The sequence below is a fragment of the Durio zibethinus genome, chromosome 6 (assembly GCF_047325235.1).
Source record: "Durio zibethinus cultivar Kanyao isolate XHJ-2024 chromosome 6, ASM4732523v1, whole genome shotgun sequence".
Lineage (NCBI taxonomy): Eukaryota > Viridiplantae > Streptophyta > Magnoliopsida > Malvales > Malvaceae > Durio > Durio zibethinus.
In genome coordinates this window covers 19,964,605-19,990,023 of record NC_143167.1, presented here as the reverse complement: position 1 = coordinate 19,990,023, position 25,419 = coordinate 19,964,605, and the positions used below count along the sequence as shown (strand labels likewise).

At 29.9% G+C, this 25,419-nt stretch overlaps 1 protein-coding gene and 1 pseudogene across 3 annotated transcripts; one reads left to right on the top strand and one right to left on the bottom strand.

Moving 5' to 3' along the window:
• The first annotated feature begins 5,647 nt into the window (after nucleotides 1–5,647).
• Nucleotides 5,648–16,628, top strand: LOC111284828 (26S proteasome regulatory subunit RPN13-like). 3 transcript variants are annotated; one of them, XM_022873820.2, is made up of 14 exons: nucleotides 5,648–5,787; nucleotides 5,973–6,032; nucleotides 6,133–6,225; nucleotides 6,389–6,448; nucleotides 8,641–8,679; nucleotides 8,789–8,863; nucleotides 8,936–9,002; nucleotides 9,124–9,205; nucleotides 14,930–15,048; nucleotides 15,153–15,176; nucleotides 15,704–15,798; nucleotides 15,874–15,951; nucleotides 16,048–16,102; nucleotides 16,256–16,628. In XM_022873820.2, the coding sequence occupies exons 2-14, from the start codon at nucleotides 5,994–5,996 to the stop codon at nucleotides 16,399–16,401; spliced, it is 972 nt and encodes a 323-aa protein (XP_022729555.2). In that variant the 5' UTR covers nucleotides 5,648–5,787; nucleotides 5,973–5,993; the 3' UTR covers nucleotides 16,402–16,628. The 3 variants fall into 3 exon arrangements, with proteins under 3 accessions (XP_022729555.2, XP_022729552.2, XP_022729553.2); XM_022873817.2 differs by having other exon boundaries at nucleotides 15,153–15,212; XM_022873818.2 differs by having other exon boundaries at nucleotides 5,652–5,787; nucleotides 5,877–6,032; nucleotides 15,153–15,212.
• A 1,097-nt stretch (nucleotides 16,629–17,725) lies between these two features.
• On the bottom strand, nucleotides 17,726–21,154 carry LOC111284352 (G-type lectin S-receptor-like serine/threonine-protein kinase At5g35370 pseudogene; annotated as a pseudogene).
• Between the last annotated feature and the right edge of the window lie 4,265 nt (nucleotides 21,155–25,419).

Below are 25,419 nucleotides of genomic sequence, written 5' to 3'. Positions count from 1 at the left end.
GTTCTGGTCGCTTTATTTTGACTCGTGGTTTCATTTCGATCACTTAATCTTGGCTCATCCAGATCATTTCTTATGATTCATGGTTTTATCCCGATCATTTATTTTCGACCTCGACTCAATCTTGTCGTTTCATTTTGACTTATGGTTTCATCCCGATCACTTAATCTTGGTTCAATCCACATCATTTTTTTATGATTTGTGGTTTCATTTTGGTCATTTATTTTTGACCTCGACTTAGTCTTGGTCACTTCATCTTGACTTATGATTTAGTCCTGGTCACTCGATCTTGGTTCAGTCCTGGTCATTGTTCATATTCAAAGATCGTTCTTGATTCAACTCGAATAGAGTGGGTGTCTAAGTCTTTACAACATCTCTGTCTAACAAAAATGTGCAAAGAAGGGTAGCTGTAGACACCCATTTATGTCTGGGACAAATTAGACCCATTGGTGTTCGAGCCCAAATAGGCCCATTGATGTTTAGGCCCAACTAGGCCCATTTATGTCTGGGTCTAATTGGGCCGACTCTTTTTATTAATGTCACTATTATTATTATTATTAATATTATTATTGTTGTTGTTGTTGTTGTTATACTTTTATTTTTATTTTTATTTTTATATTTCTTTCTTTGGTTTTTTTATGTATATATTTATATTCTTATTATATTATTATGTTATTATTATTACTATTATTATTATTATTATATTATTATTATTGTTATTTTCATTTTTTTTCTTTCCTTTTCTTTTGTTCATTATTTCATTTTCTATTCTAATTGTACGTGGACTAGAAAACAGGAAATCAGAACGAAATCCTTGGTTAAAGTTTTAATTGCAAATCGTATTGTTGGAATTCTGGACCAAAAAATTACGTTGGACAGAATGTAATCCCAAGATTCAAGCCTGGGATTGATTCTGTCCGCTTCCTAAAATTATTCTTAAGACTGCTTATAAATTAGACTGATTTTACAGAGAACAATACATAAAAATTGATAAAGAGAAATAATCTAGAAAAATTATGGTAGTAAAGGTTTTTGGGATTTTAGTGTTGGATCTAGGGTTTGATTTATAGTTTCGAGTTTGAATTTAGGTTTTTGGAGTAAGGTTTAAGATTTGAGAAGGTTCGAGAAATATTTTTGAGTTTTCTAGGAAGGTTTGGAAAATTTTTGGATTTTTTCTGGGTTTGGGGAAGAACTTTGAATTTTTCGACGAAATTTTCCTGTAAGGTTGAATTTTTCAATGAAATTTTCTGGCAAGATTGAATTTTTCAGTGGGGTTTTGGCAAGTTTTCTAGAAACCGGTTGGTGTTCCAATTTTTGATTGAATTTTTCAATGAAGTTTCCAAAAATTAGTGGAATTTTTAGTTTTCGATTGAACTTTTCGACACGTTTTTTTTTTTATTTTAGAGAGAAGGCAGAAGATTTTTTGCGCTAAAGAGAGAGAGGCTCGGGTGATTATAAGAAAAACATTGAAGCCTTGGCTTATATAGTAGCTTGGAACGACGTCATTTTGGATAACCCAAGTTTCGCGTGTTGACCCGACAACCCGCGCATCGACTCACGTTCTGACCTGACCCGATCGTAGGTTTTTTTTTCATTTTATTTTTATTTTATGATTTTATGATTTTATTTTATTTTTTTATATATTATTTTTCTGGCTTTTAATTTGGAAAAAAGGGGTTATTATTGCCATTTTGTTTCTAAAAGTAAAAAAAAAATAAAAATAAATCTAAAATTTTTTTTTTTCAAATAAAAAAAATCTTTGTAAATAAAGTTTTCAAAATAATAAAAAAATCTTTTTAATAAAAAAAGGGTCTTTTCAAATAAACAAAAATAATTTTTATCCTCTAAACTATTAGAGGATTGCTTCAAAGTAAGTCTTACCGAACTATTGAAAGACTTTATTAATTTTTTTATAATAAAATAAATCAATAAATCTTATGATGGAGTCTTTTCAAAATGGGACACTAGTTTCTAGAAATACTCATGAGGTGAAAAAATTATCTTAAATTGCTACCAAACTATTGGGACAATTTTAAGATTAATTTTTAATATTAAATTATTTGATAAATCATAAAAATGATCAAGGCTTGGATAATTTAAAATCAAACTGGTACCATTTTTTGGATGGGCGTTGTAGGGGTGTTACAACCTTTTCCATGCATAACCGACTCCCGAACCTAACATCTATTTTCGTAAATCAGAATATGTTTTAGGTGGTCAATCACACCTAATCAAAAAAGATTAGTGGTGACTCCTTTTAATCCATGTATAGCGATAGGTCTACGGATTTATATGTTATGATATAATGAATGAATAGATATAAATATATATTTAAATGGTTATGACATTTTGTATAATCATGACCTTTATGAATAAAAATCTATTTATATTCAAATAATTATGATAATTTGTCATATGATAATTATTTATGTTTAAACATAATTATTTAAAATATGAATAAAATTAATACAAAAATTAATTTTATTTATCAATAATTAAATCTTTTTATCTAATGTAGGATGTATCATATTCTAAACTACTAACAAATAAGGTATGCAAAGAGGCTTGGAGATTAACCAACAATGATTAAAGGAAAAAGCAATCATTTTGAAACAAGGGAAAGCAATAAATTTATTTTTAAGATAATTTCAAGTGGTTTATGGGATTTACCTATTTTAATGAAAAGTATGAGTTCTAATTATAGATGGCAAAATAAACTTACATTCAAAAATTCATTAAAAAAGATTTAAATATAAATTTAATCCAACTTGATTTGATTAAAAAATTAAAGATTTAAATTTTAAAAAAATTCAAATATAAAATAAAATAAGCTTAAATTTGCTTGAGCTTTAAAAATTTAACTCTAAAATAATTCAGATTAAAAAAACTAAATTTAAACTTGATCCCAACTTCAATGACATGCTAAAATAAATAAAAAAAAATTAATCCAATAAAACTAAAAAAGTCCCTAACATGATCTCAAATTCTCAAAATGCTCGAGGTCCCATTTTGGCTATTAATTATAAGTTTTAAAATTAATTAATATAGAAGAATTAATTGCTCAAAAATTTAAAAAAAAAGTGAAAAAGAATAAGAAAAAAAAAGATAATGACATGAATGAATTTTAAATTATAGTAAAATGTTTAATATAATATTAAATTTTAAAAATCTCTAATATGATATTTAAAATATGAATATGTTAATTAATGTGATATTTAGATGGTTATTTGTGCTCTACATATCTTATATAAATATATAAAAATCAAAACTTTTAGTAAAAATGAAAAAAAATTTTATGTGGACGGCTTAAACTGTTGACATGTGGATGGTCTCAAAAATCACCACGTGACAACTAATAAATATACTTTATTTTATTTAATACATTTTTAATTTAAAAAACTAAATTGATTATATTTATGTTTTTATTATTAACCTTAAATCACTCTCAATTCAATTCATATTAAAAGAATTAAAATTTTAAAAATTTCTTAATTTGACAAATTAAATCAATTAATATATAATTAATAAATTAATAAATACTACAATTACAATTATAAAATAGTTGATTCTCTAATCAATTATTTCATACATTTATATCTGATTAAATGTAGTATCCAGTAATTGATGTATTTCATGTGTAAATATAAAAAGCAAATATTTCAAACTAATTCTCCATAATTAAATTAATGAAATAAAGTATTTTATTAATTTATATTTGATTGATAGATTAATATTTCATTAAATATGATTTTATTTTGTAAAATATTAATACACGTTTGATTTCATTTGATAAAATATTAATGCACTTGGATTTCATTTGATTTCATTTGTAACGTTTTATAATTTTAAAATTTAGATATTAATGTACGTTGATTTAATTAAAATTTAATTTGTTTTATTACCATTATTAAATACAATAAATTTATTTTATTTTATTGTTTGAATTAAAGAATTTCTAACTGTTAATTCCATAATAAAATATTTCAATATCAATTAACTTACCTTTGTTAGACCATTATTCACTCATAATTTTTATTATTTCAATATTAACTTTCATAATTTAAAATTATCTTATTAATTAACCTACAACACACATTTTGTATAAATAGCTTTAGGTTAAGCATAATACATATTTAACCACTTTTTACTAATTTTATATTTTTTTATCACTGCTTAACTCTACTTCAATTTTCTCTCTAATTTTTATTTTGCATTGTTTTTTGGTCTGTGTTGCTCAAAAGTTATTTTTTATTTTTTTAATATTTTTTGTTGATGATTAGGTTTATACAAGGAAAGTCTTTCACCAGTAGAGTTACTATTATAAAAGTTGATACCATTTTTGGTTAGTATTATATGTCATGTAAGTGTAACAAGAAACTATCTAAAATTAATGAAAAATTCCAATGTTATTCTTGCAATGTTGATGTCCTTAATCCAACTCCAAAGTAATTAGTATTTATATTTTTTATATTTGATACATAAAAAAATTATTATTCCATGATGATAATAAAAGTATTTTAAATTATTATATTATAGTTATAATTGTAGAAATTTGCATTTTTTATAAGAACAAGTTAAATATTGAGGTATATGATAATTCTGGAAGGGCTATGTTTGTACAATTCAATACAAAAGCTAAAGATTTAATTAATAGAGATACTAACAATTTTTATAAAATATCTGTTATGGTATTAAGTTAAAAATTATTTTAATATTATTTAATATTCAAATTAATTAAATGATATATTTATACTTATAATTTAGGAAAATGTAGATTATAAATAAAATCTAAGAAATGTTTGAAGATCTCAGAGATAAATTTTGTGTGTTTGAAACAAGGGTAGCTAAGTATAATCTTGAGACAAATAGTATTAAACTTACAATGAATAAGGTGTATGATTTTGTTCCTAAGTTTGAATATAAAAAATTATTAGAAGATGTATGTATAAACTTATAATGATTATGTTTGTTATAAAATTATATAGTCTACATTATAACTCAACTATTATCAAATTACAAATTACTGTTTTATTTATCTCTTTACTTTCATATGTAAAATCTATTGACTCATTAAGTAAAATGATACCAACTTCAAAGATAACAAGAATATTGAAGAATTAATTGTTGCATCTTCACTTCAATAAGTTTGTATGCGAAATTAATTTTAAGGATGAAATTTTTAATTTCTTGAAGTAAAAAATATTATTATCTTTTGTTTAGAGATTATTTGGATTTAATAAATCATAGTTTGAATTTTTTTATAAATTGATGATAATTATATAAGTATATGCAATATGTAATTAATTTATTTTATTATATTAAAATATATAAATTTAAATAAAAATAATTATATAAGTTATGAGTTGTTCATAACTTTGTAACTTATATTATCATTTAAAAAATTTATATCTATATAAGATTTATTGATATATGAATATATTTTTGTACATTACACGAATTTAAAACTAGTTATCATTTAAAATTAGTTATATTTAAAATATATATCACATTAATAAATTTATAATTTAAATATTATGATATAAATTTTTAGAATTTAAATATAATATTAAATATTTTATAATAATTTAGCATGGTATTAAAAAAAAAAAATAAACGTCAACTTGGTAATATTAGCATAAGTTAGGTGTCTGAAATTGCAAAGCCAAAACACGGCCGCTTTCGATATACCGCTTTCGATATACAGTATTCAAGCTTAGCTTCCTCGCCGTGACATGCAAAAGAAATTGATCAAATTCTGCAACAAACACATATACAGCTATATAAAAACAGGTATGAATAATACATATATGCAGTGTGCCCTTTGTTTCAAAAACAATTTACTATAAAAACTGTCCATCTCATTTTAGGGTTTTCTGTAGCACTTCGTTTAATGTCGGCTTGTTTCTTGAAGTCTATCTCTTGTTTTGCTTTGGGCTTTGAATTCTCTTCAAATTGGTTTGATTTTTGTTTTCAAGTTACTGAAAGAAGTGGAGCTAATGAGTTCGTCCACCGCTGAAGCTTTTCCAGTAGTTCTGGTAATGTCTCAACTAAATACCTGAGTAAAATAAAAAGCTTTCGAAAATTTTCTGCAATGAATGGATGTCTTAGGTTATGATGTTTGAAATGTATTGGCAGGAAACGTTGCTGGAGTTTCGTGCTGGTAAAATGTTGTTAGAAGGAAAAAGGGTTGTCCCCGATACCCGTAAAGGACTCGTTCGCATAGCTAGGGTATTATCAATCAAAGCAATTTCTAATATACATGTCATTTTATCTTTTGTATTACATTACAGCTTGTGTTTAGACTAGTGAAATTGATTATATTTCCTTCAGAATATCCATTTTAACTAATTTTTATCTCAACATTTGTGAGCTTACCGACTTTCCTTGCCAGGGTGAGGAGGGACTGTTGCATTTTCAGTGGCTTGATCGTGCTCAAAATGTTATTGAAGATGTATCCCACTTCCTATATTTTTCTCTGTTGCTTCACTCATCACATTCTATCTCATTCTTGTGATTCATTTTCGATTGGATTGCTTAATTCTGCTATATTTGAAATAGGTATATTCCCTTTATATTTGTGAAAAGGTCATTAACAATCATGGTATCCCAATGTCTCTTGCTTGAGAATTCCACAAGTTATTTTCATAATGGTGTTGTTGCTTGGTGTTGAGGATTTTGCATTAGGCAGTTCATGCACTTTTGCTGGATTATGCCACCTTTAATCTTCTATTTTTACTAACAAGTGAAAACGATTGAATACCATTGGTCAAGTTTGAGGAATTTTGCTTCTGGAGGGCAGCAACGTGCATCAATTAGGAGGACATTTAGGGATTTTGAGGTTAAAGGCTAGGGAAGAGTTGGGACTAGGGTTTGATAATGGTGGGATGGTAACTGGAGAAGGGTTCTAATGCAAGGAAAAGTTTGCTGCAACTTTTGGCAGCATATATGCTATTATATTTGAAGAATCTAGTTGGTGGGATTTGGATATAGACAAGTTGTAAAATGTTTTCAAGTATATGCAAAAGGGGATATCATTTAGAGTACAATGAACGCCTAAATTAACCAAATAATTATTACTTTTATTAGTTAGAAACCTACTAAAATAGTTATATATTGCATGGTTATATGTGAGGGTTTTTCTCTCTTTGTCTCTATAGGGAGAGGAAGCAAAAAAGTAAGCTGGGTATCCATTTCTCAATAAACCAAATAATGAATAACTTTGTTAATTAAAGGTCTAGTAAAATACCGATGGATGATAGGTAGATTTAGAGTAGCAAATATGTTAGCTTCTCATACCTACCAGATAACTTAGCATTTTAATTAATCGAAAGGCATTTTTATTAATCAAAAGCATTCTAAAGTTACTAAAATATACTAAAATATAAATACTAACTGATGTTTATATTGTCTCCTAGGTTACTACTTAACCAAATAGGACTATGTTTCCATGTTGGAATCTGTCTAAGCTAATAGAATTTTTGAACTTGGCAAACTAACCATTCATAACGTAAAATCCTAAATTGCTTGTGTTAAGATTACATGCAGCGAATTAGGTTCTTCAATGGCAGCTGAAGCTTTATCACCTTTAATGGAACAATGAGGTGGCTTTATTTGGTTGTCTTGAGCAACTTATGACTGCACAAGTTATGGACACAAGTTAAACGTGGATTATTTTCTGGGGGCCATGGGTTCTGCTGGATACCATGGAAGTTTTTATTTAATATTTTTTCAAATATATGTTCTTTCAGTTAAGCTTTTACCTTGTTTACATAAGTTTTTCGGAGGCCAAGTAATGGACACAAGAAAGCCAAAGATCTGCTACAAATTTCTGAGATGTCTCAAATTCTTGTGTCTACTATCCCTAGTATATTTGACTCTTCAGCTAGTTTTGATTCTAAAGTATGTGCAGCTATAATGGGCACCATGCTAGACATCGAGATTCTCATTTATGGCCTTAAGGCCCTTAACTATGGAGATGCATGGGTATTGTCTAGTACTCATTAAGAAGCTTAGTTTCATTAAGAACTTGTCTTGTCTGTACATTGAGGCTGTTACAGGTTTAATTACAGTAGTATGTCAGTTATGACTTTTGTTTTATGCTGCTTCTGATATAGTAGTCTTAAGAATATATTTGGTGGTTCTGCAGTGATTTTGTGCATGTGTGTGTATGCACACATGCATGCATTTGATTCTAAAACGTAGTTAGAGGTTATGTGTCTCTAAGAGTTTAAGGTTGGTTCAGAATGTTTGCATCTTACACATTGTTTTTTTTTTTTTTTTTTTGGTTATTTTAATTATTATTCATCCACTTTAGTTTTATCTTCTCATCTTGTTAATAACTGAAATGGTTAGCTTTGTCGCCCGTATCTTCTAGTTGCAAGCCAGTGACAATATCATTCTCATTGTCCACCATGATTTTTATATTCCCTTCTGGTTAACAACTGATATGATTAAGAATCAATTTTTAACTATTGTTCCTTAACAGCTTATTTTCACAGTTCATATTCAGACATGCCATTAAGCTTCTATACTTACTCAACAATAGTTTCATTGCCTCATCATAAAAAGTCTTCATCTAATGTGTCTTTTTATTTCTTTTATTTTGAGCACTTTTTTAGTTTTCCTTGACACAAGATATTATAGGATCAGATTATTTTTCCTGATGAAGCTGTCTTTGAGAAGGTATTTAATTTACTTTTGAATTATTCAAATATTTTAAAAGAGTTAATTATCAAATTGGAATCCATTAGCTCTTTAAACTAATCTTGAATATTATTCTTGGTTAACTTAGGTTAATCAAGCATCAGGCAGGGTTTACATATTAAGGTTCAATACCGATGACCGGAAGTTCTTTTTTTGGATGCAGGTCAGATTTGTTAATTTGCTTCCTGTGTATCTTGGTTTCTGCTATTTACTGATAAGTTGTTTTATCTCTCAGGAGTCTAAAGCTGAAGATGACTCACTATTATGTTTCTCAGTCAATAGTTTCATCAATCAACCTTTAGGTATAAATGGATTACTTTGTCATTAAGTTTGTTCTCTGAAGCATGAATATTCGATCGATGTGGTTGGGGTGGGGTGGGGGGTTTCCAGATATTCTGATTTTTTTATTATTATATTCAACAGAATTCCTTGGTCTACCAGAGCCTGATGGATCTGCAGCTTTGCGAGTGCCTGAAGAGATGGTAGAAGATGATACTTCATCAAGGTAAAGCCATTGCTACAAAGATTTCCTCCCCTCTCGCCCTAGAAACAATTCTATAAATGGTTTTTGCAAACTTCAAATTAAAAACTTAAATTTTATGGTTATCATGAACTTAGATTTCAGATGTCTTGTGGTCTAGCCTCTCATATTCCTTGTATCATATATGTCAATTACTTAGCAAAACACTATTAAAATGGTCATGATACTTTTGATAAAATTAGTATTAAAAAGATGTTGGGCACATTGAGGAATCCGACTTACATGATTTGTGGTGGATTAGGGTCTAGAGAAATTAGAGATTTTAGTGTTTGTAAATAATTTAGGAAGAGGTGTTGGGTTTTAGAATCAATTTTAAGATTAAATATATCAAGATAATGACGAGAGGTTGATATAGCACAATTAAGATTGAATTTGTTGAGCTAATGGCTGGAGGATGATATTGGGCATCAGGTTACCCAATCTCTTTGGTAATTGGAAGGATTATGATATCAATGGTTGTGTTACATATATTAAATTTATCTCTAGTTATTAGTTAGATATTTTCTGCCTTGTTGATTAGGAATTATAACTATTAGCATTAATTTACTATTTCTTTATGTTTTATCTGTTATGAATGTTACAACCTAGGTGAAAATATTAATTCATTTTTTCATAATTTCTTGAGAGTGTTATCTCTATATGAAGACTAAATGCTCTAGTTAGGTTTTGAAAGTTGAATTTTAATAAAAATCTCTGAGTTGAGTTTCTTCAGACAACTCTTATTTTCAATTTTCATTTTCCTTGTATTTGGTATGTATCAAGTAGTTAGGGGAAGATTAGTTAGTCTGTACTGGTAAAAAAAAAATTTGTGCAGGGTTCAGCATTTGAAGATATTTTAACTGTTGAAATTTTTGGGAAAGAAGCAAGAAATAAGAATGAAATAACAATCACATTGTTATTTTCATCTTCGGAAGCTCAACTTTGATGAAGTTGACAGTACAAATATTATTGGCCTGGTTATGGAATTGCTGATTTCTAGTTGCACTAGGATTTCTAAAACACAACTATACTTTAGAGCAAAATGCACCTCAAATGAATAAATTATTTTATAAAGGACTTGAGAGCTTAATCTAACAGATTCGAAAGGACTAAAGTATAGGCTTAGCCAAAAAGAAAGGAATAAAACAAATTAGCCTAAATAGCAGGCTCATATTTTAAAATGGCACACTTCTCTGGCTTGGCTGCTACCAAGGAAAGCTATTGTCTGCACAATGAGCATAGTTACTATAGGGACTGAATTGTAATTGATATGTGACACAGATGATAATGTGCTAATTTTTTCCTGGCTTTGGATTTTATTCTCGTGTATGACCTATATTATTATGTTTCTAATCTTGCTTGCTCAATCTATGGGATTTTGCTTTCCCTTTTTGTTTATTGGCATTGAGTTATTAATAAGAAACAGTTAGGTGGTCTTAAAAACTAGAATAACCAAGAGTTTTGACACATACACTTTCTTCATAATAAATAATTTTTGGTAAGGCTCACCACAAGATGTTTATTATCCACACTTTCATTGGTGAAGTGGTCTTCTTTTCTAAATTTACTTAGGACTTGACTTGAGTTGGTAAAGTTAGTAGGGGTGGAGGATCAGTGGAAATCGTAGATTTTTTTGGCCAAATGAAATTGTAGACAACACAGACTTCAAAGTGAGTAATTTTGGGAGTCTTGTGTAGCAGCTTTAGGAACTGAGCAGAATTGGTGAAATGGAGCTGTATTGAGAGTCTTGTTTGTTGCAAAATTCTGTTCAAAGTTTAAGGAAAATTATGCAAGTGGCCATAAGATTGGCAATGCCATACAGGAAAATGTGAAGTTTGAAGATATGCAAAAGATGAGCGTGGTTGATATAAGAATGCCATGCTAGATGTGCAAGCATATAAATAAAGATACAACTAGGAATGAATGCATAAGGGACAAGGTGAGAATTGCACGCATTAAGGGAGAAATGAGATAAAATACAGTTGAATTGATTTGAACTTGTAAAGAGAAGATGTGGTGAGCAGATGTGATTTAGTGGAGGATACTTGTAGTAAGAGTAGAGATAGGGATTTAGATTGCGGTAGTGGTCACACTTTCGGTTACATCACTTTTATTGCAATTGCAGATGTGACGGTTGTTATTGCGGTAATAGCGATAGTGAATTTTTTTCAATTTTGCACAACTTATTATAAAATATGGTTACTATAATTATAATTATAAAAACTCTTTTTTAATAATTTTTAAAGTAGTTTTATGACTCATGATCTTTTATTTATATGAGAGACAATTTTTTGCCATTATAATAAAATATTCATATTTACAAAGGTTCTTATTTTTAATAATGAATTTCTACAAATGTTAGTAGTTAATAAAAATAAAATATGTTGAATGTCAAGTATTCATATTTAATAATATTACATTGAGAGTAAATGAGAGTCTTTTGCGTTGAAGAATTTTTTAAATTATCCAATGCTTTGACGGTATTTGGAGAAAATTTTTCATCTAAAGATTTCTTAGAAATCAGTATGAAGACTTTCTTATAATTTTATTTTCTAAGATTCACATTATCTTATTTATTAATAATGTATCATATCATTTATAAATATTTATAATGAAAAAAATTTAACAATAATACACTCATTCACTATTTATTTATTTTCATAAATATTTTTATCTTAAATCACACTTTTTTAAAAAATATTGTTGACATGAATTAAATATGAACAAGTATGAAAATAAAAAACTAAAAAGTATAAAAATTATACTCAATTAAGATCTTAGTGTTAAGACCCAAAATCATGGATCCAATAGGCTCAAGAAACCAATTACTTGCGAACTGTTGGGCTAAAACCTGGTATGGGTTGGGTCCAAGGCCACATTCTATTTCTTTCCTCTTTGTCTTCGTTTGTTTTTGTCCTTAACCCCAAAACTCCCGTTTTAGTTCCTAGGTATAGATAAAAAATCCTAAAAGCCTAATCAATTTTTCTTCCCCTCTTCTTTTTTCTCTCACTAGTGTTTCCTTCTCTTCTTCCTTATAAACCCGAAATGCCACCTCCAGATTCCAACCACCGTATGCCCCTGCTTAGTTTGCCGTCCAGCTCCAAATAGCCTCTCTTCTTCTCTTTCTTCTTCCCTCTGAGTGGCGCACCTTTCAAAACTCGAAGCCCCATGTCCAATTACTTAACCTTCAATCACTTGTTTGTGCTTGATCTTGATTTAGTGTTTGAGTTTGACTGAGGCTGTGTATTCTGCTTTTTGGGGCTCTTCTTAGATGAAAGCCCCATGATTGTTTTTCCTTTTTCTTTGGACGGAAAACAGAGTTGGGGCAATAATGGACCGTTATTGCTGTTATTTATTGTTACGCTCTGACGTGAATGGCATTCTCACTCGTTTTTGCTTCAATAGTAGTGGCAGATGATGATGTTACTGCAAAATAGCGGCCTTTATATTGCTACTCCACAGCTTTATAAGTCCCTAAGGAGAGAAACATCAAAGAGGATGTGGATAGAAAATAAAAAAAAAAAACCTATAGAGCTCACTTTGAATAAGCTTACTAAAGATTCAGCTGTTATATTATTAGAATGTGTCTTTTCCCTTTCTTTCTTGGTTTGTTTGTTCTTTTGTATGGTTTTTTCCTGCTAAAATAGAGAAAAACTGAAATAGTTTTTATCCAAGAGTTTTAAAGTGAATTGAACTCACAATTTTTTTCCATTTATATAAATTATTTTGAAATTTGAGCATTTCTGAACTTTCCATTCGCTGATGGTATTGTTTTAAAAGTGTAGATATAGGATGCTATGCATTGAAATACGGATGGATATATTTTCTGTGCGTTACCTCCTACATGATATGAATTATGAAAGATGGATGCCAAATGTATGTCTTTTCAAATTGATCTGGATGCTAGGCATATGATATATGTTTAAGTGTTAACCAATCATGCTGTGGCTCAAGCTGAATTGCATTTTACAAGGGAAAATGCCTTTTCAGATCAAGCTATGTGATGCTTTAATAATTGTTAAATTTGTTAGATTTTCAATATATGTTGCTTCTTTGTTTGTTTAGAACTATGCATGACATTGAATATTGAGTTTAAGACCTTGTGCCCACTTTTATAATTCAGTTTTCAATTCTTGATTCATAAAATAAAAGATCTAATTTTAGATTTGAATTCCAATTTGACAACCGCAAGAACTGTTTCTGGTAACCCTATTCCTAAAGAATCTTAATGTTCTTGCATAAAAAAAGGTCAGATAGATGAGACAGTATTTGAAATTGAAAGCTATAGCATCCTAATAAAAATTTATGACAGCACTTTATTACCATCTTGGCTTTAGGGGACCAAAAATACAAATAGATGTGAATAATAAATGTTTGTTGACAAAACTTCTAAGTTCAACGTCAGTTTGCAATAAATAAGTAATTGGTTTTAAGGGTTGAAATGGGGGTTTAAAAGTCTTGTAGAAACAGAGCAAATGCTTTGATTTTTGGGCATCAATTCTAGGGGTAAGTATGTCTATATCAGGAAAGAAACTGTGGCCTGATGTGGTATGTCTATATAGACAGATGCCAAACTTTGTAGAAAATGAAGACTCCTTTAATTTTGCATTCAAATTTTCCGTTTCTGAGAGCTTAGTATTTTTGAGTTTGAGAATTTCAAATGATCATGCTGTTGGGGCTGTTGTAATTTAGATGCTTTTATCTATAATCTATTTATAATATATAATATATAATATATAATAAATAAAAGTATAGATGTTGAAAAACTTTTGAATTGACGAAAATGAACATTTTTACTAATTATATATCTTAATTGCCTTTTTTCAATATTTTTATAATAAATATTGATAAGATTTATCCAATCTGTAAATACAAATTCTAATTGTATCAAATGAATATCATTAAAATAATTTTTATTATAAATATTAATAACATTTATCCAATAATAAAAATTCTAATTACATTTAATGACTTCCATTAAATATATTTTTCTTAATATAATAGTTTGTTTTTTAATATTACAAAATTCAATTATTTTTATTTCAAATTTTAAGCTGTAGAAATATTTTTATTTTATATAATTATTGTTTTAAAATAAATATAAAACAAGTATTCACATGCAATTTACATAACAAAAAATGCTAGTCATTTTAAAAATCAATATTTTCATACCATTGTATCCTCTCTTCATAGACCTTATATTGAAAGAAGTCATTGGATTTTGAGCTCTAATATAGCATGCCATGATAGCGGATTTTATTAAATTATTTGATAACAAGTGGAGCCATTCTGTTTTGATTCTTCTCCACCATCTTACAGGGTGATCACTAGACCTGTAGAATGACTCTGTAATTCAGTGCTAAACCAATGGGTAAGGTTGTTATTATTTTTCAATCAGATTAGGTATGGAACATTGTATTATTCCATCTAGACTTCCTGAAGTGACATTCCAAGCATGTAACAACCTGAGTACAAATATTTTAAATAGCAACCAAATCCATAGGTTGGATAATTTGCTATCCTTTTGTGTATCTGCCTCAAGGAAATTGAAGGAACGTTTCGTAATTTGATCTGGATGTGCCATGTGTCTCCTTAAGCAACCTTATACAGAACATTTCTTATATGGTTTTCATAGTCCTTTTATTTTGTTCAAGATATTACCCACTGATGGGTTGTTATTCTTATTATTTTTCTATCCAAACATTTCAGAGCCGGAAACTTGACTGTTACAAACATAGGTGCTGAAGCAATTAGTGATGTAGCTTCTTCATCAGGGCCAGTTAAATTGGAAGACTTGCAAAGAATATTGAACAGTATCGGGCCAGCAGGTATTTAGTTCATTAGTTGCAGAATGCTTTACACTGTTTTCTTGATTAGACATTAGATTATTTTGAGTTCTAACATGGTTGTTTTGTGATTGTATCTGTTGCAGAGATAGCTGGTGATCCAGATGGAGGTGATGGTTTTGCTTTTTTATATTTAATAGTATCTGGTAATATTTTACTTTTGAGTTTGTAGTTGCCATTATTTGTGAATTTCCAGGCTGTTGACTTCCTGTGGATGTTTGAACTCACTTCTACGTGTGTGCATGTGTGTTTTTGGAAGGGGAGGGAGGGGTTAGGGAGTCTGGGCATATGGTTGTAGGGAGTGTTACCGAGGATTAATGGCGTAAGCTAGATGCATAATCCTGAGAGTGACGGTAGTCTGATGGGCAGTTTATGAAACATGAGTTTCTGCTTGATGTTGGTGGCTTTCAAAGATAGGCATGTTGGTGGCTTTCAAAGTTAAGCAATATTGGTCAACCTTTTTTCTTGTAGTCATAGAATTGTAATCAGCATATTATTTCTTAAGAACAGTCCGCTGTTGTTCATATTTGATACCTTAACATTAGGAAGAAAGTAGTTTGAGTTATAACTAAACATTTTTTCTAGCCTTTTTCTTTGACATGACTCAATCTCTACCCCTTTTTTATTTTCCTACCAGGCTTAGGGTTAGATGACATTTTGAAGCCAGATTTGATAATGCCATTGATTGAGACATTGTTGTTGGAAGACCGATTAGCTTCATATTTACCTGAGGTATAAAGTGGTTGCCTTGTTTAGTTTTCTTTCAATATCTTCCGTTCTCTCAATTTGAAGTTTTTGAGGTTTCAGGGCCGATGGACACCAGAGGATATGTTGGAGTTGCTGCAGAGCCCACCTTTCCGTCAACAAGTAGATTCATTTACTTATGTGAGGAATTAGAGGAATTAGAATCCACCCTATTATTTGTTTGTAATATTACAAGGCACTGTTCAATTTCATGAGGTTGCTTTCTCTCTGTTATAGGTACTTCGAACAGGACAGATAGATTTGTCTCAGTTTGGTATCGATCCAAGTAAATGTGAGTAGTTTGCAGTTCCAATAATCTATAGCTTTGCTAGTGTTGTAAATAAATTTTCTTTTAAAGGGCAAACGTGTATAGTATTGGAGAGTGCTATGCCTGCTTCAAGGTGAATCAAATTAATTTATTTAATTAGCATTTGATTTGTTGCAGACAAGTTCACTGTTCTGTCTTTCCTCGAGGCTCTTGAAGATTCGGTTTCCAAAATGTCCGAGTCAGGAGAAACACAGCTAGATGACAAGGATTTAAGACCTCAACCATGTAATAATAAAGACGACCCTATGGATGAGAGTAAGTGAAGGAGATAAGTGGTTTTTTCTCACCCTCCTTGTTTATTATGGAAGATTTCTTTTTTTGTTTTTCCTTATTTTCTGGGGTTGAGTGGGTGCACTTCTCAAATACCTTGCTTTCCTTGAAAAAGGATGCAAGTGATGTATTTTTAATATATTTATGAGTTTGTTTTTATACATTGTCAATGTGAGTTTTTAATTTTATAAATGAAAAGATTGACATGTTTTATTTTTTATTTTTAATTTTTTAAAATATATTTCAAAGACGTGTTCTCTCATTAATTTTACTTATGAAATTTAAAAATTTTACTAACTGTGGATGAAATAATTTTTCAGATATTTATATTATCTAAAAAGAAAAAATTTAAAATTGCAAATAAAAAAAAAAGAATTCCAATAATGAGAATAGTGAATGATATATATGTTTGATAAATTTGAAATTAATTAATTTCTTTTTAACTAATAAATTTTTACTAAATTAAAGTATTGATTAATTTTATATATTTTCATATGGATTTTATGGTAGTTAAACAGTAATCCCAAAATTTTGTTAAACATAACTTTGGCATTAATTTAATGTTACGTACCATTAGGAAGATGCTGTTCATGGTATTTGTAACCAATTTAGGAATATATGTTAGAACATGTCCCCAATCCCTTACCACCAACAGAGTGAAAAGATTGTCATAATATTCCCCAAAAATCTCCCTTCTCCTCTATCCTCTTCCTAGTACTGGCTGCTGTCTCCTGTAACAATTTCCTGCATCCTTTTAGCTTCTGTACCAACTAAAAAGCACATGATAATCATAATCTACTATATATGTCCAATTAAATCACATATGGATATATAAATTAATAAATTACGTAATGTACTTTCCATATTTTAGACTCCTACAAGATAATTTACAAATTATAAATTCACTCTTTATGAATAATCTTTTCCTATCTTTTTATCCTCTTATTTGTTATTAATTTCATAAAAAAAAAAAAAAATCGAAGTAAACTTGAAAAAAGTGAATAATCAAAATCTCCGAATAAAAATTTCGAACTTTAAATCTCAAATAGATAATTTTATCTTAATAAATTTCCTTATAATATATATTTTTTAACTTCTTTAAAATTTAAAATCACAATATCACTTATTATTTTTTTTAAAGTTTGAAATATATTTATCAATTTAAAATTATCTATATATTCTAATTATTATCTAATAACCCTATAAATATGTTGTGTTACATTATTATTAGTATTAGTATTATTGTTATTTTCAATGTGTAATTTTTCTCACCAATAGCTACTAAGCTTTTTTTTTTTTCCTTCCATTCCTGGCAAAGCATCATAATTTCTGGCTACACTCTTTTAAGGTCATTCGTCTGGATGTATTATTGATTTAAAAGGTGACTTTCAGGTCTTTTTTGTTTAGGGTACCTTTTTTTTTTCATTTTTTTTTCTCCAAATTTGATAAAAATCATGTTTAGGGTAATGTCGCAAGAAAAGAAATTTGTGGATAAGCAAATTGTGTAGTACAATCATTAAATGCAAAAAAGTAAATGAAAATAACCATTAATTTCCATATCTAATATATAGATTTTAATTAAAGGAAAAAAGGAAAAATTAAAGTAAAAACTAATTTCCATAAATTAATATATATAAACAAATAAAAATGGAAAAACCATATCTAATATATAGATTCACCACAAATTAAAGGAAAAAAAATAATAAATTTCTTAAAATAAGCTCCTTTTATTGATTTAACCTAAAATCAGCAAGGTAAATATGAATCGTTGCTAAAAGTTGAATAGACTAAATTAGTTTAATTATTTGTTATAATAATATTGTTCTACACTATACATGAAAAATGGTATTTGTTATTAAAAAATAAAAATTTAATCTCAAATAATGATATTGACATAAATATCTTCATTTGCAAAGCAATGGCAGTATTAACGACTATATATTGGTAAGCCAATAATGAAGTATGAACAAACTACATACTGAACTAGCAGTTGATGGGTGTTTTAAGCATGGAAGTTTAAAACACTATTTGGGACCGGAGATGTGTTGTGAATGGATGTAATGTAAGACGTGAACTAGCAGTTGGCTGATGGTCCAGAATTAGTTCACTTCCATCCGTGTACGTGGCCAGTGCCTCGGCATATCTTCTGGCCATAGAATCGCAAAAAGTTTGTGATACAATTCTTGGCCGTCCCAGAGGCGGACAGCCTTCCAACATGCCAACGACATTAGACATAGTCGGTCGACTCGTTGGCTCAAACTCCACGCAACACGAGGCCACTCGCACTAGCGTCTCCACCTCCTCACTCTTCACACTTCCCTCCAGCCTTGGGTCGGCTGGCTACCTCCAAGTATCTTTTCTGCTCATGCATTTCCAATGCCAGTAAAGGAAAATACATTCGCTCTAGTTCCAAGCCTGATGGCGCACAAGAACAGCTGTTGCTTACTATTTGTGTAGAGAAATTCCTTCTCCCTTTCACAGTTTCAAGCAAAAGCATCCCGTAACTATAAACGTCACTCTTTTCCGAGATGCCAGAGCTCGTTAGCCATTCTGGGGCAAGATACCCTCGAGTTCCCCTCAATGTTGTGAGTAGGGTGGATTGTTCAGGAGTTAGCAGACTTGAAATCCCAAAATCTGATATCTTCACTTGTAAATTGTCATGTAGCAGAGTGTTTTCTGGCTTTATATCACAATGGATGATCTTGGGTTGGCACCCTCCGTGCAAATAAGCAAGGCCCCGCGCGGTTCCAAGCGCGATTTCGAATCTCTTCCATTCTAAAACTGACTCATCATTGAAGATTGCACGGTCAAGTGATCCCCTGTTCATGTATTCGTACACCAAAAATCTCTGCTTTCCTTGCACACAAAATCCTTTAAATTTAACACGATTGACATTGTGAATGTCTCCAATGATGGCAATCTCGGTCCAAATGTCCTTTCCTTCAACTCCCAAATTCCTAATCTTCTTCACTGCCACAACTGGTCCGTTTGGTAAAATGCCCTTGCACACGGTACCGAATCCATCACTGCCTATTTGTGTCTTAAAGTTGTCAGTAGCTGTTGCAAGCTCCTCATACTCGATCCTCACTGGTAAACCTGGGATGGATATTGTATCAATCTCTGCTGAAGACGAGTTCTTAGAGCCTAATCTTACCACTGCAGTCCTGGAATGCCACTTTCTTCTTCTCCACCAAATCCTACAACAAGGGCAATTAATAGGAAAACCCTTGATGTAGATAGTAGCACCAAACCTGCTACTGAGAATTTACGTCCGGTTTTCGTGTATACATTATAAGTTACAATCATGGTCTTTATGTAGCTTGAAAATTTTTCTTGGCTAAAGGTGCTTGAAAAGATGAATCCCACTTTGTTTTGAATTGGATAACAAATACCAGAAGAATTATCCTGGAGAAACCCCAAGCAAGAACAATTCTGAGAGGATAGCAGTTGACAGTATGATAAGTTGACCCGTCGACTTAGGGGCTCGACGAAATCAGTTGAGAAATAGTCTATGTTATTCCCAATTTTCAGGTAGGAATCCCGATGATTGGTTTCACTACCGTTACTTTCATTGCAGGCCTTAGGCAAAGTAAAAGAAGGATTAATTGGCACACATCCGTCTATACCATTGGGGAAAGCCGGTGGACATGAACAGATTGCACTGCTACAAAACCCAATTTTCCCACAAATGGAAGGAATTCTGCAATCTTCGGCTGGAAACTGAAAATTTTGTACTAATTTGCTCCCATCATAGCTGCTAATAATAAAATTTCCGTTGGACCTCAACTTTGCAAATATAAACTCGAATCCAGTAGCAGCAGGAGCGGCAAAAGTCACCTGAAAGACTAACCGTCATCTCCCATCCAATACAAACCACTCACATTTAGGGCCATAAAAGACACAGGCGAATTTGAGTCCTTGAAGGCCCTGTTGTCCATTGACAACACCCAATACGTCATCCCATTCCATTGCAAAACCGCATCCACAACCGAGAAGTCTATATCCATAGGCAATCTTTGCCCCATTAAAAGAGTGTAGGTAGGGTAATCAAAAGTTTCCCACAATGAAATGTTTCCTTGATCAAGCAGAACGAGATTGCCAGAGTCATGAAGTTGTATGAACGCGACGGAAGAGTTGAGATTTGGCGTTGACCACAAAATGCGATCCAAGTCATCGGTGATGAGAAGTCCATTGAGAGTTAGCAAAAGTTTGGCAGACTGTGAAACGGGTCTGTTTCTGTTAGCGGTCCAGATGATGTTGTTGGAAGATGAGTGGATGACTGAGAAATAGAATTCAGGGACCTGCTCGTTGGGATTGTAAATGGAGGCTTTGAATGTGGCATTGGGAGATTCCAAGAAGGCGCCACCCTGCTCAACCAATTGTAAATAGGAGGCGGTGAAGTTGGGGCGAATGAAGTGATTGAAGAGATGGCCTGACGAGGTGGTCAACAAGTAGCCGAAATATGAGGAGGAAGGTGGCAAAGAAAGGCATGTTACAGAGCAGAAAGACAGACCACAACCCACAACAAGGGTAACAAAGATGAGGATGTGGAGTTTTGGATGCCCGGAAATCAAACTATACTACTTTGACCACATTTTTCTTCAAATAAAACTAATTCTAAACTGGGGAGTTGCTTTCGCTTGGTTTCTCCGACTTTGAACACGATTGGGATTGTTGAAAGGATTCAACTTCAAACTTCTCAAAGCAGACATCAACGTGACCGAAAAAGCAGTTTTTTTCCTTCATCCGTCGATTATAATAATTTTGGTCTGACCAGAGATTAAAAGAAAAATGGCAACTACTATGACTTTGAAAATGGCAATTAATATGTTTTGTTTTTGTTACTACTAATTAATAAGTGAGTTCATATTTAATATATTATATAGTATATGATTAGTGAATATACAATAATATTTTATAAAAAAAATATATTTAAGATTAAATTTTTTATAAACTATTATTATGTATTTCATTAATAATATATAACATTTATACATGAACATAATACCAAATAAATTATTAATAAGTAGTATTGTCCTGTTATCATTTGACTAATGACATTCCAAGGTAACTACAGTTGACAATGGGCATGTTTGAATGAATCCAATAGTCTTTCGTTTTGGATCACATCTTCTCATAAATAATTTAATAGTTTGTGATGCTTTTTTTTAATGTTTTCATAAATTTTTGTTGGAATATTTTTTACAACACGTTTAAGATTAAAGGATATCGTAAAATTTAAAAATAGATAATATGAATTTTTAAGTTTAAAATATTACATAATTCCTAAAGTCTTCTCGGGTACTAGGGCTCTTTAAAAGAAGTGCAAGTCTTGTTCGAATGCAAGAAATTACTGCATTAGGATTGCTCAGATGGTCTTTAAGGATCTAGTAAGTGGAGTAGTTTTAAGAGTTTCAACGTAGAGAAAGAAAGGGTGATAATGGAGAACGGAGTTGAATGAAATGTGGGAACAATTGAGGTTAATAGAGGAAAAAAAGGACTGTCGCGATGGAAGTGTTTGGGTGCGAAAGGAAAGTGAAAATGGCGCTTGTTGGAAAATTATTAACACAAAGGTTCTTCAATAAGGAAGCACTCAAAGGGACGATCAAACTGATATGACGATTGGCGAAGGAAGTGGAAATTATAGGTTTGGAGAATAATCTTTTATTGTTTAAATTTTCAACCATGGCTGACGAAAGAAGAGTGTTGGAGGGTTCTCTATGGTCTTTTGACAAACAACTAGTCCTATTCTAGAATATAGAAGAGATTTGAGGCTGGATGAATACTAATTCAATATGCATTGTTTTGGGTTTGGGTATATGGGTTATTGCTAGGGATGAGGAACCAGGAGAATGGCCAACAAATAGGAGAGAAGATAGGCATCCTAAAGGTAGTAGACACAACTTTGGAAAAAAGAGGATGGCCAAGATTTTTACGAGTCTAAGTGGAAATAGACATCAGGAAGCCTCTACGAAGAGCGGTATTACTACGTGTAGGATCTCCCAGCAAGGAAATATGGGGCAAACTAAGCTATGAAAGACTTCCCACCTTCTATTATGTATGTGGAGTATTGGGTCTAGAGCTTATGTATGAATGTAAGTCTGTTGTGTATAAAGAGACATGCCAAATAATCAAATAAATCAATGCACTTAAAATTAAAATTTGTAAAATAGCAAATAATAAATCATAAAATAGGTTAGTCTACATGAAAATTATAAATTATTATATAATAAAACCTATCAAAGTAAGGCATAAGATAACACATAACTAACTAATAGCTTGACTCTCTAATGTTTCCAGCGGAGTTGTCAAACTATCATAACGTTTAGGCTCGAGAATATACCCATTAGGCACAAATAATCATGGACTCGCCACCAATCTTTTTTATCTAGGTGTGATTAGCCACCTATGTGAATCTATCTTTTTTAAAGTTATCTTAAGTGTAAACTAAGAGTCCCTAAAAAAAAAAAAGTTTTGGTCTATATCAGTAGAACTAAAGTATAGGAATCAGTTACGTTTAAAGAAGATATTAGCACCCATTTACCCTCAAAATTGGTATCAAGTTAATTATGTGTTCTTAATCTAAATCTTAATCAAAGATAATTTTTTATCATGCAAATAAATCAATTCTAATCCATTTATTTATTTACACAACATCACCATACAAAAATTTTATTAAAAATCAAATCATGCAGCCATGTAATGATGCAAAAATATGAAAATTATACCAAAATCATGCCAATAAAAATAATAAAATCATGCCAAAATATCATGCAATAAATATAAAATTATGGCAAAATCACACCAAAATACCTCTACAAAAATATCATGTAATCATGCAAATAATAAATCATGTAAGCACCAATTTTGTCTTATTATAATTTTGTTTTTTTTTTATTATTATTAATAAAAAAAAAGCAAAGAAAAAGTAAAAAAAAATGGTTTCAACTCTAATAGTTGAAATTAAGTTGCCAAAGTAGTTTTTTTTTTTTGACACTGCCTAACTTGGCAGCATAAAATTCGATGACCAAAAGTCACTGGATAGGATCCAAATTTTTCACAAAAAAGATCCCAAGAGATCTAGGATTTGAATCTTAGAGGCTCTATAAATGGAGCCAATTTTTACAAACTAATTGGGGAGAAATACAAGGGTAAGCCTAGTGGAAAATAAAAACACTCATAGTCCTCTTTAACAGAGGAACCAACAGCAAACACAAAAGAAATTTTTAAAAAAAATCACCGAGAATGAAATTTTCGATCTAAGAAGTTTAAGAGTTTTTTTTAAAAAATCTAGGCTTGAAAGAGTGTTTAGAAAACAAAAAAGGTTAGTTTGGGAATTTTTGAATTTTTTTTTGTGTCATTGGGTTCTAGAAAACTTTGAATTTTTTGATGACTAAAATCTAGGTTCATCGCTGGAATTTGAGAATTTTGAATTTTTCGACATTAGTTGAAGTTTTCGATCACTGGTGTACAGCGATGACTAACCAAAAATTGGGTAACTGCGACTGCCAGTAAGAGGGGGTTTGGGTTTAGAGAGAGAAGCTCTAGGGTAGAAAGAGAGAGGGGAAAGAAAAAATAAAAAAAAGCTAAAACAGGCTTTTCATAGGCACTCTAAAACGACACCATTTTAAGCGTCTAACTCGCATCCGACCTGCGTAAGATCCACGCACCAACCCGTGCGCTGACCCGCGCGCCAACCCGACCCGTTTCATAGGTTTTCTCATTTCTTTTTCTTTTTCTTTTTATTTTTTATTTTGATTTTGATTTTATTTATTTTGTATTGATTTTTATGTTGATTTTTTTTCATGATATTATTGTTATTATTATTATTGTTATTTTATATTAATAATTCTTTTAGAAATAAATAAATAGAATAAAAATAAAACTAAAATAACATAAAGACTTAAAAATATAATATGTAAAAAAATTAATAATAATAACTATTTAAGGAAAATAAAATTTTATTACAAGAAAAAATGTTATTTAAATTTCACCAAAGTGTTGAGATAATTTAAAAAATAGTTTTTGCTAAAAAAAATAAATTATAAAAAATGATAAATAAAATAAAAGAATAAATTGTTTAAATGAATCTTTTAAATGTAATTGTTAGGGAAAGCTAAAAGAGTTTAGTTTTCTTTAATTATTGCAAGTAAAAATAATTTTTTAGATTTCACCGTAGAGTTAGGATAATCCAAAATTATTTTTATTGGAATAAAGATTGATTTAAACAATGTAAAACAATAATAAATAATAATAATAATAATAATAATAATAATAATAATAATAATAATAATTAATATCTTGAATAAATTTTTAAAAAAATATAAAAAATTGAAAGAGTTTGATTTTTTTAATATAAATAAAAAATTAATATTTAGATTTCACTGGTGAGTCGGGATAATTTAAATTTTTTATAATAAAAAAAATTAAAGAATAGATAATAAATTTTTTAAAATAATCATAATAAAGATTAATTAATTAATTAATTCCTTTAACTAAAAAAAAATTGATTTTTATTTAAGATCTTGTCAAAAGTTGAGATAATCCTAAAACTTGTTTAAATTTTTTAGTATTTCACTGAAGATTCTGGATAATCTTAAAATTTGTTTAATAAATTTTGAGATCTCACCAAAAAGTCGGGATATTCTTAAAATCTTTTTTAAAACAAATAAATAAAATTTCTTATGACGAGATTTCGAGAATTTTATGAATGGTCAATTTTCTCGAAATATTTTTAAATAGTGATTTTCTATAAATTTTGTCAAAGCATTGGAGAATTTATAGAATACGAAATAATAATAATAATAATAATAATAATACTAATTTCATAATAAAAAATATATTTTATAAATAAATTTTAAGAAATTAAATTTAAATAAACAAAGATTGCATTATTAAAATTATAGGATTAGACATGTTTAATTGATACCATTCTTCAGACAGGCGATGTGAAGGTGTTAATACATTTTTCATTCGTAACCATACTCTCTGACCTAACCTTGGTTTCACAA

Excerpts from the sequence above, each read along its gene's own strand:
- LOC111284828 (XM_022873817.2), top strand. The coding sequence starts at position 5,994 with ATGAGTTCGTCCACCGCTGAAGCTTTTCCAGTAGTTCTG. Across the intron at positions 8,864-8,935 it reads AGTTCTTTTTTTGGATGCAG|GAGTCTAAAGCTGAAGATGA; the intron begins GTCAGATTTGTT and ends TTTATCTCTCAG. Across the intron at positions 15,799-15,873 it reads TAGCTTCATATTTACCTGAG|GGCCGATGGACACCAGAGGA; the intron begins GTATAAAGTGGT and ends TTGAGGTTTCAG.